This window comes from Orycteropus afer, unplaced genomic scaffold (assembly GCF_000298275.1).
Source record: "Orycteropus afer afer isolate SDZICR_OR568_19922 unplaced genomic scaffold, OryAfe1.0 scaffold00013, whole genome shotgun sequence".
NCBI classification, from domain to species: Eukaryota; Metazoa; Chordata; class Mammalia; order Tubulidentata; family Orycteropodidae; genus Orycteropus; species Orycteropus afer.
The window spans coordinates 12,104,658-12,120,704 of record NW_006921600.1 but is presented as its reverse complement, the minus strand read 5'-3'; the positions used below and the strand labels follow the sequence as shown (position 1 = coordinate 12,120,704).

The following is a 16,047-nucleotide window of genomic DNA, read 5'->3' as shown; positions in this document are numbered from 1 at the left end:
CAAGGTACATTCTGGCTGCAGTTCTTTCAGGACAGATTTGTTAGTCCTTTTAGCAGACCATGGTACTCTTAGCATTCTTCTCCAACACTACAACTCAAAAGCATCAAGTCTTCTTCAGTCTTCTTATTCATTGTCTAGCTATCACATGCATAGGAGGAGATTGAAAATACCATGGCTTGGGTTAGGCATGCCTTAGTCTTCAAGGAAACATCCTTGCTCTTTATCACTTGAAAGAGGTCTTTTGCAGGAAATTTGCCCAATGCAATACATTGTCTGATGCCTTGACTGCTGCTTCCACTGGTGTGGATTGTAGAACCAAGTAATATGAAATCCTTGACAACTTCAATCTTTTCTCCATCTATCATGAAGCTATTTATTGGACCAGTTGTGAGGATTTTTGTTTTCTTTATATTGAGGTGTAGTCCATACTGCAGACTGCAGTCTTTAATCTTCATCAGTAAGTGCTTCAAGTCATCCTCACTTTCAGCAAGCAAAGTTATGTCATCTGTATATCGCAGGTCATTAACGAGTCTTCCTCCAATCCTGATGCCACATTCTTCTTCATATAATCCAGTTTCTCGGATTATTTGCTTAGCATCCAAGTTGAATAAGTATGGTGAAAGGATACAACCTTGATGCACTCCCTTCTTGATTTTGAACCATGCAGTATCCCCTTGTTCTGTTTGAATAACATCCTCCTGATCTATGTACAGGGTCCTCAAGAGTGTAATCAAGTGTTCTGGAATTCTCACTCTTGTCAATGTTATCCACAATTTGTTATGATCCACACAATCAAATCCTTTTGTACAGTCAATAAAACACAAGTAAACATCTTCTGGTACTCTTTGCTTTCAGCTAAGATCCTTCTGACATCAGGAATGATACCCCTCATTCCACGTCCTCTTCTGAATCCAGCTTGCACATCTGGAAGTTCTATGTCAATATACTGCTACAACCGTTTTTGAATTACCTTCAGTAAAATTTTGCTTGCATGTGATATTAATGACATTGTTTGATAATTTCCACATTCTATGGGATCACCTTTCTTTGGAATAGGTACAAACATGGATCTCTTCCAGTCAGTTGGCCAGGTAGCTGTCTTCCCAATCTCTTGGCATAGCTGAGTGAGTACCTCTAGCAGGGCATCTGTTTGCTGAAATATCTCAATGGGTATTCTGTCAAATCCTAGAGCCTCGTTCTTCGCCAATTCCTTCAGTGCAGCTTTGACTTCTTCCTTCAATACCACCGGTTCCTGATCATATACCACCTCCTGAAATGGATGAACATTGACCAATTCTTTTTGGTACAGTCACTCTGTGTATCCCTTCCATCTTCTTTTGATGTTTCCTGCATCATTCAATATTTTGCCTATAGAATCTTCCAATGTTGCAACTCCTTAAATTTTTTCCTCAGTTCTTTCAGCTTGAGAAATGCCAAGTGTGTTCTTCCCTTGGTTTTCTAATTCCAGGTCTTTGCACATTTGATTATAATCATTGGTGTTGTCTGCTTGAGCTGCTCTTTGAAATCTTCTGTTCAGCTCTTTTATCTTGTCCTTTCTTCCATTTGCTTTAGCTACTCTCTGCTAAAGGGCAACTTTCCGAGTCTCTTCTGACATCCATTTTGGTCTTTTCTTCCTTTCTTGCCTTTTTAATGACCTATTACTTTCTTCATGGATGATGTGCTTGATGTCATGCCACAATTCCTCTGGTTTTTGGTCACTGGTGTTCAATGCATCAAAACTATTCTTAAATGATCTCTAAATTCAGGAGGGATATTATCAAGGTCATATTTTGGCTCTCATGAATTTGTTTTAATTGTCTTCAACTTGAACTTGAATGTGCATATGAGCAATTGATGGTCTGTTCCACAATCAGCTCCTAGCCTTGTTTTGGCCAAAGATACTGAGCTTCTCCATCGTCTCTTTCCACAGATGTAGTCAATCTGATTCCTGTGTATTCCATCTGGTGAAGTCCCCGTGTATAGCCGTCGCTTATGTTGTTGGAAAAAGGTATTTGCGGTGAATAAGTCGTTGGTCTTGCAAAATTTTATCATGCGATCTCCAGTGTTATTTCTATCACCAATGCCATATTTTCTAACTACTGGTAACTCCTTTGTTTCGAACTTTTGCTTTCCAGTCACCAGTAATAATCAACATATCTTGATTGCATGTTCAATCAATTTCAAACTGAAGAAGTTGGTAGAAATCTTCAATTTCCTCATCTTTAGCTTTGCATAGATGGTGCATAGATTTCAATATAGTATTAACTGGTCTTCCTTGTAGGCAAATCACTGACAATGTTGTACTTCAGGACAGATCTTGAAACAGTCTTTGTGATGATGAACACCACACCATTCCTCTTCAATCTGTCATTCCTGGCATAGTAGATCTCATGGTTGTCAGATTCAAAATGGCCAAAATCAGTCTGGTGGCATAGTGCCCAAGGCACCTGACTGCTAACCAGAAGGCTGGTGATTCAAACCCACTAGCCACTCCTCGGAAGGAAGGTTGGGCAATCTACTCCCAAAGTGGTACCATCTTGGAAGCCCAAGGAGCGGTCGCTATGAGTTGGATTCGACTCCACAGCAGTAAGTTTTGTTTTGGTTTGGTTTAATATCCAAGATATCAATCTTTATGCATTCCATTTCATTTTTGACAACTTCCAATTTTCCTAGATTCATACTTCGTACATTCCTGTTGTAATTATTAAGGGATATTTTCATTTATTTCTACTCATTTTGAGTTGTTCCACATCAGCCAATGGAAGTCCCATAAGTTTTACTCTATCCATATCATTAAGGTCGTCTCTACTCTGAGGAGTCAGCTCTTCCCCAGTCAAATTTTTAGTGCCTTCCAACCTGATGGGCTCATCTTCTGGCACTATATTGGACAATGTTTCAGGGCTATTCATCAAGTTTTCCAGTAATATATCAGACAGTGTTTTACTGTTATTCATAAGGTTTTCATTGTCCAATTGTTTCAGAAGTGGGTGGCCTCTTCCTTCTTCCAAGTCTGTCTTAACCTCGAAGATCCGCTGAAACTTCCATCATGGGTAACCCTGCTGGCATTTTGCAAAATCAGTGGCATAGCCTCCAGCCTCACAGCAACATGTAAGCCACCACAGGATGACAAACTGACAGATAAGTTCGTTTCCCTTCGTTGTTCCTAAACCCTCTGCACCTGCCTACCTCGGGCCCCGGCCTTAAAACAGAGCCGCCCCTAAGCGAAAATTTACCTTGGTTGGAATGAAAAAGACAAAGTAGGTACAGCCCATGTATACGGAGTTTCTTCTACCATGATTTACCTTCCTTTGGAAAACAAAATCACAGACCACATTGATTTGTTTAATAAACACACTGATTTGAAATGTACCAAAGATCATTTTGAATCTGGTCAGAGAAATGTTTTGATTTCTTGTATTGCAGTGATTTTATTTCGTTAGGATAAAGTAAACCCTTATTCTTCTAGCAAAGCCATTGGGGTAAATGAACTAAATAGTAATACACCTCTTGCTTATTTTGTGATGTAACAGTCTTAGGAGAGAAGAACCATATGGAAGATAAGTAGGCTTTGACAGACAAGAGCAAGGATGTGAGAACAGAGAAGTGCTTTATGGCTTTAACAATAATCCTAGCTGGAGAGTCTATGGTGCCCATCTTGCTTGCTCTAAGGCCAATGTAGACTCCAGGATAATAAGCCAAGGACTTCAAAACAGGAGCTCAGCCTATCATATCCAGATCGAAGAGGGGTTATCTATTTTTTTCTGTTGCTAGCTACCTCAAACCTGATCAAGAATGCCTAATTCAAAGATGGGCGCTCTGGTGGCATAGTGCCTAAGGCATTGACAGCTAACCAGAAGGCTGGTGGTTCAAACCCACCAGCCATATCTCAGAAGGAAGGTGGCGCAATCTACTTCCATAGTGATACTGCCTTGGAAACCCAAGGAAGGGTCACTACGAGTCAAAATCAACTCAACGACAGTGAGTTTGGCTTTTGGAATCAAAAGATTCTGACATCATAGATAAAATTAAGACCAAAGGATGAGATTGCTATTTCTATATTTTACTTTTTATCCTACCACCTGAGAAACAGATTTCTTTCCCTTTTCAGTGCCTGGAGTTTAATTCAATTGCAAAACGCAGGTAGAGTAAGGGGACCTCAAATATGCGATCTCTAAATTACTCATTCAGTCAAAATTCATTTGCAATAGTGAAACCATTCGTCAGTCAAAACTTACTGAGCACTTAAAAGTGCAGAGCACTTTGCTAGGCTAGTGATTTTCAGATCTGCTTCTGCACCAGAAACATTTGTGAGGCTTTTCAAAAATCTGCCAGCGTTCTACTGCAAATCTATGGAATCTTTGGGGTGGGAGCCCAGGCATATGTTCAACTGCTTTGAGAAGGTAGGCCCCTGGATCCTCAAGCTTACCTCTGCAACTTGATAGCCCACCTGTGCTGAATAAGTTAGAAAACTAGTAGGTTGCAGGCCCTCAGAATGGTTTTATTTGACAGGCACAAGGTTTGAACTCCTTATCAAATTTAAAAAATAAGATTTCACATGATCTCAGGGGAGTTCTGGCCTTTTTGAAAAAATTAAAAGACCTGAAATGTCACTGAAGAAGTGACAGCATCTTGACCAAGGAAACAGTAAGGATGTAAGTCTCTGTTGAAGGCCAATTTGGGTTTGAGATCATTTATGGTCATAGCCACGTACCCTATTGTATGATTTTCTGCAGCAATGCTTGGCTGCCTATGGGTCCGTAACCAGAAGACATTAGCTAAGAATGTAAAAACTGGTGAGAAAGTTATAGAAGCTCTCATGGCATAGTGGTTAAAACATTCGGCTGCTAATCAAAAGAAAAGCTCCGTGGTTGGGACTCACCAAGCTCTCTATGGGAGAAAGATGAGGCAATCTGTTTACGTAAAGATTTACAAGCTTGGAAACTCTATGGGTCAGTTCTACTCTGTCCTAAAGTGTCACTATGAGTCCAATTGAAGTCAGTGGGTTGGGTTTGGTTTTTTAAAGAAAGTTAATGAAGTGAGGAACTATGAAATCTAAGTGCAAAAAGGGCATAGGGGTGGTGTCTTCTGATCTCTTCCTACTTCACAAGTGGGGGAGGGAGAGAAGCAGCAACTGCCCAAAGCTGCTTCTCTTAAGGTAGAAGTCTTGCTGCCACTCCAACCTTTTCACCAATTCTGACAACAACCCACAACACTCTCTACTTTTCTGCTGGGTTTGATAATTCATTGCAATGGTCACAAAGAACTCATAGACAATACTCACGATTATGAGATTTATTAAGGAAGTAACAGGCTACAATTCAGGTTCAGGAACATGCTCAGGATACAATTCTTCAATCAGCACAGTCTCCCATCTGCCATGCCCACAGGCACACCTCTCTTTGGCCCTTGGCCTCTGCTCTACTTGGGCAAGTGTTACAAAGTTCTTTTAGTTCTGTCAATAGGTACATTCTACTCCCCCAGCAAGCCTCCTGCCCAAAGGCACTCTGCTATCTTGCTCCATGGGCTCGCAAGCCTACCACTCTGTCTCATGCCAATCTCTTGGTCCTGGTGCTCCTGCCATCTCTCTGTCAAGGAAGTCCAGTGCAGGGACCTCACGTCCAAAGTTGTGCTCCATTCCTGGCTTCTCTCTCACTAATAGTAAGATTCCCTTTCTGCCCCTGAGAGGGTTAATTTTAAGTTTAGTGAGATGGCAAAACTGACCAGTCCTCACATTAGGGTTCTATACACCTTATTTGCATGGTCTCACCACAGGGGGGCATGTACCTTATTACTAGCAAACTATCCAATCCCCTTGATGGGCCACAAGCACATCACATTTGTATAGTCCCACCCAGTCAATGCTGTGCTGGCATAGTGCCTAAGGCATTTGACTGTTAACCAGAAGGCTGGCGGTTCAAACCCACCAGGCACTCCTCGGAAGGAAGATTGGGCAATCTACCTCTGTAGAGATATCACCTCAGAAACCCAAGGAGGAGTTGCTATGAGTTGGAAATGACACAATGGTAGTGAGTACCCAGTCATCTGGTGGGAGTCACAAAGACCATGGCTAGAAGAGCCATACCAAATAATTAACTGTATCACACTAAGCTACGTAAAAAAGCAAAAACAGGAGGGGGAGATAAATAGGAGGAAAATAGGTGAGAATACTGGAAATCTGAATGAAAAGAATGCTCATAATAGCAGTTAATGATGATGATGACAATGATAATATATATTAAGTACTTATTCTGTGCCAGACACTACTAAGCACTTAGTTGTTAGGTGCCACTGAACTCAATTTCAACTCACAGCAACCCATATGACAGTAGAACTGCCCAATCGTGTTTTCTAGGAGTTTTGGTGGGAGCTCTGGGGTAGTGCCTAAGGCACTTGACTGTTAACCAGAAGGCTGGCGGTTCAAACCCACCATCCACTCCTCGGAAGGAAGGTTGGGCAATCTACTTCCATAGTGATATCGCCTTGGAAACCCAAGGAGGGGTTGCTATGAGTCGGGTACGACTCGATAGCACACAACAACAACAGGAGCTCTGGTAGCATAGTGCCTAAGGCAGGTGACTGTTAACCAGAAGGCTGATGATTCAAACCCACCAGCCACTCCTCAGAAGGAAGGTTGGGCAATCTACTGCTGTAGAATACTGCCTCTGAAACCCAAGGAGGGGTCGCTATGAGTCGGGGCCGCTTGATGGCACGTAACAACATCAACAACATAGGGTTTTCTTGGCTGTAACCCATACAGACGCAGATTGCCAAAGTCTTTCTCCTGCAGAGTCACAGGGTAGGTTCAAACTGCAACCTCTGGATTACAGTTGAGCGCTTAACCACTGTGCCACCAGGGCTCCTTAAAATTCCTGTAATACTTAGACATACGAACAATTATCCCCATTTTACAGATGAAGAAACAGGCAAAAAAAACAGTCAAGCAACTTGCCTAAAGCCTAACAGTCAATAAATTGGCAGAGATGAGATTCAACTCCTGGCAATCTGGTTTCAAAGCCTATGGTCCTAACCATTATGTTAAAATACACCTCTATAAGGAGCTCTGGTAGCATAGTGGCTAAGACACTTGCCTGCTAACCAGAAGGCTGGCGATTCAAACCCACCAGCCACTCCTCGGAAGGAAGATGGGGCAATCTACTTCCGTAGTGATACTGCCTCAGAAACCCAAGGAGGGGTCGCTATGAGTTGGGTCCAACTCAATGGCACATAACAACAACAACAATCAGCTTTGCTGTCATCTAGGAATACTGCATCCCTTGCTGTGACTACTGTAGACTAAGAGCACTGCAGCTATTGCCACTGACAGGACAAGAAAATGTGAGTGTACTCTTGATACTTGCATCTCTAAGGCATGTGACTGCTAACCAGAGGGTTGGAGGTTCAAACCCACCAGCTGCTCCACAGAAGGAAGATGGGGCAATCTACTTCTGTAAAGATTTACCACATCGAAAATCCAATGGGGGTCACTATGAGACGACTCTATGGCAGAAGAGTTTGGTTTTTTTTTACGTAACCCTAATTCAGAAATGCTGAAGGTACGTCTGATTGGTATAGGTTATCCTGAGCTCTTGCAAGGGAAGCTGGAAAAGTTTTCCCCACACCCTGGGGAGACAGGACTCATGATAGGACAATTTCTTAAGTGTGGGAAGAGTTTTCAAAGGATGCTAAACAACCACCAACATGACTAATTCTACTACCCCCTCCCCCCCAAAAAAAACCATTAATCATGAAATAAGCACATTTTAGGAAAATTTGTATATGTATTTGCTTTAGTTAAGGGGTGAGGATGATTCAAAATTGACCATAACACATATAAATCTTTAAGTCCATTCATAAAAAAGGGAGGGGAAAAGAAGAACTATAAACACATACATGCATTACACATTATAAGGCAACCTAATGATCCAACCACCATCTGTCAGTTCGTCACACTGTGTTGGCTTTTGTTGCTGTGATGCTGAAAACTATGCCACAGGTATTTCAAATACAAGCAAGATCAATCATGACAGAGAGGCTTCAGCATAGCTTCTAGACTAAAGCAGACTAGGCAGAAAGGCCTGGCAACCTACTTCCAAAAATTAGCCAATGAAAATCTTATGGATCATAACAGAACACTGACTCGATTGCATTGGACATGTCATAAAGAGGGATCAATCGCAGGAGGAGGACATCACATTTGATGCAACAAAGGGTCAGAGAGGCAGACCCTTGATGAAATAGATTAGCACAATAACTGTACTGAAAGACTCCAACATGCCAGCAATAGTAAGGATGACATAAGACTGGGCAAAGCTTTGTTCTGCTGTACATAAGGTTGCCATGAGCTAGAGTTGATTTGACAGCAGCTATCTATTTAACAACCTAAAGATTATTAAACTGATAAGGGCAAACCCTCAGTAATTTATATTTAAAAAGCAGGACTATAAACAACTGAATTGACAGTCTGTTCAACTGATGATGTATTAATAATAAAGCATCCTTCCCCAAAATTTCAGAAACTCTGCCTATAAATGTACACAGCAGGATGTATGCAAAATTGTACATTATCTACATTTCTTAGAACACTAACTTAAGTTTGTGAATGCCACTTCTTAGAAATGTTTAATAATTCACTTTGTAAGTTACAAGATATAACATTCAGTCATAAATAAAAATGAATCTATTCACTAATAGCAAAGTTCAACAAGACAGAAAATAACAAATGCTAGCAAGGATGTGGAGATTGGGACTCCCATACACTGCTGGTGGGACTGTCAAATGATACAACCACTGTGGAAAACAGTATGGTGATTCCTTAAAAAGCTGGAATTAGAAATACCATTTGACCCTGCAATTCCATCACTAGGTATATATCCTAAAGTGAGAGCCAAAACAAGAACAGATATATGCATACTCACGTTCATCGCTGCACTATTTACAATAGCAAATAGATGGAAACAACCTATGTGCCCATAAACTGACGAATGGATAACCAAACTATGGTACATACACAAAATAAAATAACTATGCAGCACTAAAGAATAATGTAGAATCTGCAAAACACCGTATTAACATGGATGAACTTGAAGGACATTGTGGTAGTTAAGTTTGTGTGTCAACTTGGCTAGGCCTGGTTGAGTGGCTGGATAGCTGGACATAGTATTCCCCATGATGAGACTGGTAATCAACACCATGGTGGAATCTACTGTGAGCAGCTGACTAGCTGCCTTAGGGATGTGGTCTGCCTCCTGTATATAAGCAGAAGCCTTGGGGAACAGTCCCTACCTTACGTCATGCTTGAACCCTGCATGTGGCCGTGTCGTTGTTCAGCAGCCTGTCATGCTCTGCTGACCTTGAGACTTTCAATGGACTTGAATTAATGGCCTGCTGTGTGGTTTCATAACATCAGGACTGTGACATTTTATTTGTCGACCTTGGGCTTGTCAGCCTCAGCAGCCAGTAGCTGCCTGAGTGAAGATATGCCTCTAGCTTCAGTGGGCTGGGAGCAAGAGGCAGAGCTGAAGCCCAAGGTTGAGGGGCTTTCACCCAGCCCCTAGAGCCTCACATTTGGAACTCGGACTTCTAGCCTCCTGTACTGTAAAAGAGAATAAACTCCTGTTTGTTCAAGCCATCCCATTTGTGATATACTACCGTCAGAGCAGCACTAGGTAACCAGGAGAGACATTATGCTGAGTGAAATAAGTCAATCACAGAAGAACAAACATAGTATTAGTTCATTGTTGTAAAAAGTCGAGGAAATGTTTATATATGGAAGGAAACTTTCTTTGTTGGTTACCAGGGGTGGGAAGGAAGGGGAGGGAATACTACAAAAAAAAAAAAAAAAAAGCATGGACCCATGTCACTTTAGTTTTGTGTATTTCCCTGTACATAAACTGTATTTCAATAAAATGTATTTTTTAAAAAAAATGAGTCTATCGAGTTTCACTTGCGAATTATTGATCAAATAAGTTGTGTGTGCATGAGAGAGAGAAAGAAACTTCTTTAAAATACGTCAGAAACAGTACTCCTTGGAGCATACTATGGGAAAGTAAAAATTAGAACTTGTAGCCTTCTGAGCTATGACTTTTGGCTCACAAAGCAGATAAACCTTCATTAAGAGGTAAAAGATGAAATTATTCAATATTTAATACTAAATTATGTTCTAATGAAACTGGCTATTTCTATAACTTAATCTTTTAATAGCTTTCAAAGGTACAGCATAGTGAGGTGAAAAAGAACAAGAGTTTTGTTCTTCCTTTGTACAAATTATCTTTCTGAGTCTTGAGACTCATCTATAAATACTCACCCAGAGCATTGCTGGGAGAATTGTCTATGACTGACACCTAGTTTACAGCAGCCATCCACTTATTTTTCACAGATTTGAAATATTTATATTTCTACTGTTATTTAAGAGAAAATTTTTCCTACCACAACTGCAAATTTTCAGAAATTAAGTAATTTTAGGTTTCTCATTTCTTCAGTGCTCCCTCCTGATCCCTATTTCACAACCATTGATCTACTTTCAGCACAGGACAAGTCCAGCTGGACCAGAGCAATACAAATGTCTTTAGATAGATGCCAACGATGGGTCTCTCCTCATCCAGAGCAAAGAAGAATGAAGAAAACCAAAGATGCATGGAGAGAATTAGTCCTAGAGACTGGTACACCATGCGATCTGCAGCCTATATGACTATGAGACCAGAAGAACTAGATGGTGCCCAGCTACTGCTGCCAACCACTCAGAGGGGTATCTATGTAGGAGATCCTGGATAGAGAGTGGATACAAAGGGAGAACAACATGGAACAAAACTCAATCATTTGGGGGAAAAAAAAAAGGAGACCAGGTTTGCTGGTCTGATAAGAGTCTGGTGGAACCCCTGAAGACTGTGGACCCTGGCTGCCCTTCAGGTCTGGAATTGAACCTACACCTGTGGCTTCCAGCCAAACAAAAGACAGGCATATGAGTTGAACGTTTACCTAAGGTAGATACACTCCTTGAAGAGAACAATCATGGAAGAAAGAAAGGCTATTAATGCCCAGGAAGACAGCTCAGGGGGCAGGAGTGCATGGAGGGATGGACACAGGGAAGAGGTAACTATGGGGAGGAAGTGGGAGGGGAGCTGTTGCATTGTGGTAAGTTGGAGTCAATGTCATGAGACAAAGTGTATGTGAACTGCTGCATGGAAAGTGAATTTACTCTGTAAATTTTTACCCAAATCAAAATTAAAAAAAAAAAAAATGTCTTTAGAACTGGTAGGGATATTAGATAGCATTATACCGACAATCTGAGGAATAAGGAAGAAGTGTATCAGAATGGTGAGGGAAAGAAAGATTGTGTAGTGTTTAAAAAGCATATTTAGTATTATAATTTTTTATTTTTTGGGGGGAAAGTCTCATAGCTTTAGAAATAAAAGTAAAGGTCAACATGATTTTTTGGCTGGTAGGGATACACTAAAGATACTGACTCAACCAAAGGAATGTCCCATTGAGGTGTCCCGACATTTTTATGTTGCTAGGAAGGAGGTAAAGGCTAAAAATGTCTGAAAATTCTTGGCTAGATCGACTCACTAAAAACATTTAAAGGTTAAAAAACAACAACAAAAAAAAAACACCAAAAACAAAAAGAAACCAGAGTCCCAAAGAAGTTATTAGACACGTGCAAGTCAGAGCACCATGAAGTGGCTCAGAGTGCACTTAAAGACAGATCCTCTGACTTCTAGCCCAATTCTCAGTACATTAACCACGTTGTTAGGTGCCATGGAGTCACTCATTGCGACTCTATGTACGACAGAAGGAAACACCGCCGGTCCTGAGCCATCCTCACAATCTTTGCTATACTTGAGCCTACAGTTACAGATACTGTGTCAATCAATCTCATGGAATCCTCTTTTTTTTTTGCCGACCCTCTACTTTACCAAGCATGATATACTTCTCCAGGGAATGGTCCCTTTCTGACAACACGACCACAGTCTGTGAGAAGTCTGGTCATTCTCACGTTCATTAACCATACCAGTGACCATTTACATTAACATTAACCATACCAGCTGCAAAATGTTTTGTTTTTCCCCACGCAATAAAAATTCTTGAAGTACAATGGAATAAAGCATTCTCATTAATACTTGAGTCCTTTATGACAAATATCTGCCATTGTCTTCCACATCCACGATACATATGTATATCATTCTATCACTTAATATTTGTAACAATATTTACACAATAACACTTATAACAATATCGCCAGGTACTGCACCCACTTTCCATGACAACAAACCGAGGCTAGGTGAAGTTAGGTAACTTGTCCATGATAAACCTTGCGGAATTGAAAGTCAACACAGTGTGACTCCAAAACTCCTTCTTCTTCACTAATCTACCCTCCCTCCTCATTCGTATCCCTAAGGAAAAAGAACTTGAGATACTAGTCTGCAGGGTGTGAAAAGAGGCCATGCTTTTTGGAAAGTCTTGACAGTATAAAACCTGACTAGTAACTCGCAGGTAGCAGAGTTACGGAGATCAAATCAATCTTTATAAAGCTAGTGCAAGGTTATTATTCATCACTCTTAATGAAGACTTGGTCATAACTGAATATATTAAAAATAATTTCATAATCTCAATTTAGCATTTTTAGAAACGAGACACTTTCACTGCTCTTTCAAGGGACTGTGCCCTCAAGTGGTCAAAATGGCCCATTACTAAACCTTACAGATACAAAAAAGAAGTCAGCCCGTGCAAAACCAATCTGGCCACCCTACAACTACAGTCTTAATTCAATTTCGGAAAGCGGTCATAGCCCCTGCCTCACCAAAAGCACAAACACAGGGTCGAACCCCCCCCCCCCCCCGACGCAACGCGCATGCGCTCTCCTGGCCTCTCCAGACGCTACCACCACCTGGTGGCGCCACTCCCCCTCAACTGTTTAATCCGCTCAGCCCGCTCTTTCGAATACCTTTGTCCAATTCCATAAGAGCAGAGTTAGCATCCAATTCCTGTTCGCCATAGCCAGCATCTGCCAGGAAAGACTTAGCTGAGTTTGAGGCCATGACTCGAATAGTTACTCGACTGGCCTATTCATAAAGATTGTAAACTATGCCCCAGCCCCGCCATCTTCCACTGCTTTCTCGCGGATTTTCCCTCCGTGCGCTGGCAAGCCGTGTTGCGCATGCGCCCTGGTCACCGCGTGGTTCGCCGGCGCCTCTTTGGCCCCCCGCGCAGGCGCTCAGGGAGCTCTTGAACTCTAGGTTCCCGCGGATTGGCGAAAAGGAGGCGGAGCTCGGAAGGGAAAAGTGACTGTAAGGCGCTCAGATGCCAGGGCGGGAGCCAATCAGAGAGCATGACGTAAGTTTGGCGCGGAGTTTGGTGGCTGGAGCTTGTGGTGGCGGGAGTTGGAGGTAGTAACTAAACGTGTTCTTAGGGCGCAAGCTAGGTATCTGCTGAATCTGGGGGCATTTCCAAAGCTTTTTCTTCACTTGAGGTTTTTATTCTGCGGCCCAGATGCTCTTCAGTTTGGTGCTTCGCCAACCCCAGGTTGGCGTCCCGAGAAATGGTGAGTAACGGTCCTAACCGCTTCTTGCTGCTGGCTGGGTTCCCCTCCCTCCGAACACACAACATCCCGGGCTACAGCGAGTTTCCCACTGCAAGAGTGATTTAGTGTTAGCGCGGACTACTGAAGAAAACTGTACTTTCAGTGTTTCATTGTCTTGGAGTACTTTTTTCTAAATGATAAAAGTAGTCTGAGAAAAGGACAGAAGTTGAGTTAACTGACCTTCACTGTCCTTTACGGCCTTAACGTCTCTGTTGTGCGTTAACTAGCAAGTACTGGAATTTTTTTGTGTGTGTATGTGATTCTCTCAACAGCTGTGTAAAGTGGACACGACGTGTATTTATTAATTCATACATTTGTTGTAGAACCTTAGTGAGAACGTTTGCTATGTTTAGATGATATACCAGTAAATAGGACGCGCTGTTAAGGAACTTAATCAAGCAGAAAAGGGAGACTATCTGCTTCTGGCAAGGTCAAAAGCACTTTCTCCACCCTATTGCTATATGTTCATAAAAACAAGAAACTTGTAGAATAAAGATCTCCATAACTACAGCATCCCCCAGAGATGACCGCTGTTGATAAATTCAGTGCAGTGTTTCGGGTATTTTTTGATGCCAATGGGAGTATGTATTGTAATGGTTTGTTTTGTTTTTCATTTTAACAGTATAACTTAGATATCTTTCTATGTTATGTAGAAATCCAACTTATTCTCTACAATTCTTTAGAATTCTTTGGTTAAAACATTGTCAGCAAGAATTTTGAGTTTGGTTTCTGTATTTAAAACTTTGTCTGAAACTTACTGATAAGGGGTGACTGTTGTTATGTGCTGTCAAGTGATCCCCGACTCATAGTGACCCCTCCTTGGGTTTCTGAGGCATTATCACTACAGAAGTAGATTGCCCAATCTTCCTTCTGAGGAGTGGCTGGTGGGTTTGAACCACCAGTCTTCTGGTTAGCAGTCAAGTGCCTTAGGCACTATGCTACCAGAGCTCCTAAGGAGTTACTAGACTTAGACAAATGAAATCTTACACAGGGCTAATCTAGAAAATGATATTGAGGAGACTGAGTAGGCCCTCAACTTCCCACTCCCAGTCTAAAACCTTACTTACTTCCCTCTTAAACAGTCCTTTAAATTATATTCTAAAAGTCCTGCTTCCTGTCTCTCCTATGAGCATGCGTGAGAGACTTCTCTGAGCTGTCTTTGGAGTTAGACCCAGTTTTAATTCCAGCTCCACTCCTTATTATTTGTGTGACCTGAGGCAAACCCCTCTATCTTGCCACAAATAATCCCCTAATTCACCAATCTGCCTACTTCTTTCCTTCCCTTTCTTTTTCCAATTCACAAGTATTCAGTCATTGCTACATATTAACCATCAGTTACTGAATGGTCCATTTCATGTGTGTCAGAGTAGAACTGTGCTCCATAAGGTTTAGTGGCTGGTTTTTTGGAAGTAGATCATTGAGCCTTTCTTCAGAGATACCTCTTGCTGGACTTGAACTGCCAGTCTTTTTGATTAGTAGCTGAGCACCTTAACCATTTGCACCACCTAGAGACTCCTGTTGTATGATAAAAAAAAAAAAAAAAAAAACCAAACCCACTGCCATCAAGCTGATTCCAACTCATACCGACCCCCATTGGGTTTCCGAGACAGTAAATCTTTATGGAAGTAGACTGCCTGGTACTCCTTCCACAGAGTGGCTAGTAGGTTTGAACCATCAACCTTCTGGTTAGCAATCAAATGCCTCAGGCACTGCACCACCAGGGCACTTTTGCTGTATGTTGTTGTTGTTATGTGCCATCAAGTTGGACCCGACTTATAGCGACCCTTCCTTGGGTTTCTGAGGCAGTGTCACTACGGAAGTAGATTGCCCAACCTTCCTTCCAAGGAGTGGTTGGTGGGGTTAAATGCCAGCCTTCTGGTTCCTTTCCCTTTCAATGTTAGTGTTACACTCTTAGCTCCTTTTCTTCTACCTACTCTGTTAGATGATTAGAATCATGACCAGGGTTTCTTCCACTGCTGCCTACCACCTTCCACCCCCTATGCTTTAGACCCAATCCTATAAATGCTATATGGATTTTTTCACCCAGGTTGACTCAGTGGCAATGAGTTTGGTTTGGTTTAGTTCTATAAGCATCTCAAACTCAGATGCTTGAAACTGAACTCACTTTTTCCCCAAACTTGATGTTGTTGTTAACAAGTCATCTCCGACTCATAGTGACCCTATGTACAACAGAACAAGACACTGCCCAGTCCTATGCCAGCCTCATGGTCCTTGCTATACCTGAGCCCATCATTGTAGCCACTGTGTCGATCCATCTCATTGAGGGCCTTCCCCTTCTTTGCTGGCCCTCCACTTTACCAAACATGATATCCTTCTCCAGGGAATGGTTCCTCCTGACAACATGATCAAAGTGGGTGAGATAAAGTCTGGCCATTCTCGCTTTCAAGGAGCATTCCAGCTGCGCTTCTTCCAGGACAGATTTGTTAGTCCTTTTAGCAGTCCATGGTACT

General features: G+C 41.9%; 2 protein-coding genes across 2 annotated transcripts in view; one reads left to right on the top strand and one right to left on the bottom strand.

Moving 5' to 3' along the window:
- INTS7 (integrator complex subunit 7) overlaps positions 1-13,034 on the bottom strand; it is a 150,212-nt gene extending 137,178 nt beyond the window's left edge. The window contains exon 1 of the mRNA XM_007953716.2: positions 12,941-13,034. Coding sequence (XP_007951907.1) covers positions 12,941-13,034 — 94 coding nt within the window. The remainder of the gene's footprint in view (positions 1-12,940) is intronic.
- A 277-nt stretch (positions 13,035-13,311) lies between these two features.
- DTL (denticleless E3 ubiquitin protein ligase homolog) overlaps positions 13,312-16,047 on the top strand; it is an 89,269-nt gene continuing 86,533 nt past the window's right edge. Inside the window, exon 1 of the mRNA XM_007952816.2 lies at positions 13,312-13,537. Within this exon, the coding sequence (XP_007951007.1) occupies positions 13,486-13,537 (52 nt within the window). The 5' untranslated portion in view covers positions 13,312-13,485. The remainder of the gene's footprint in view (positions 13,538-16,047) is intronic.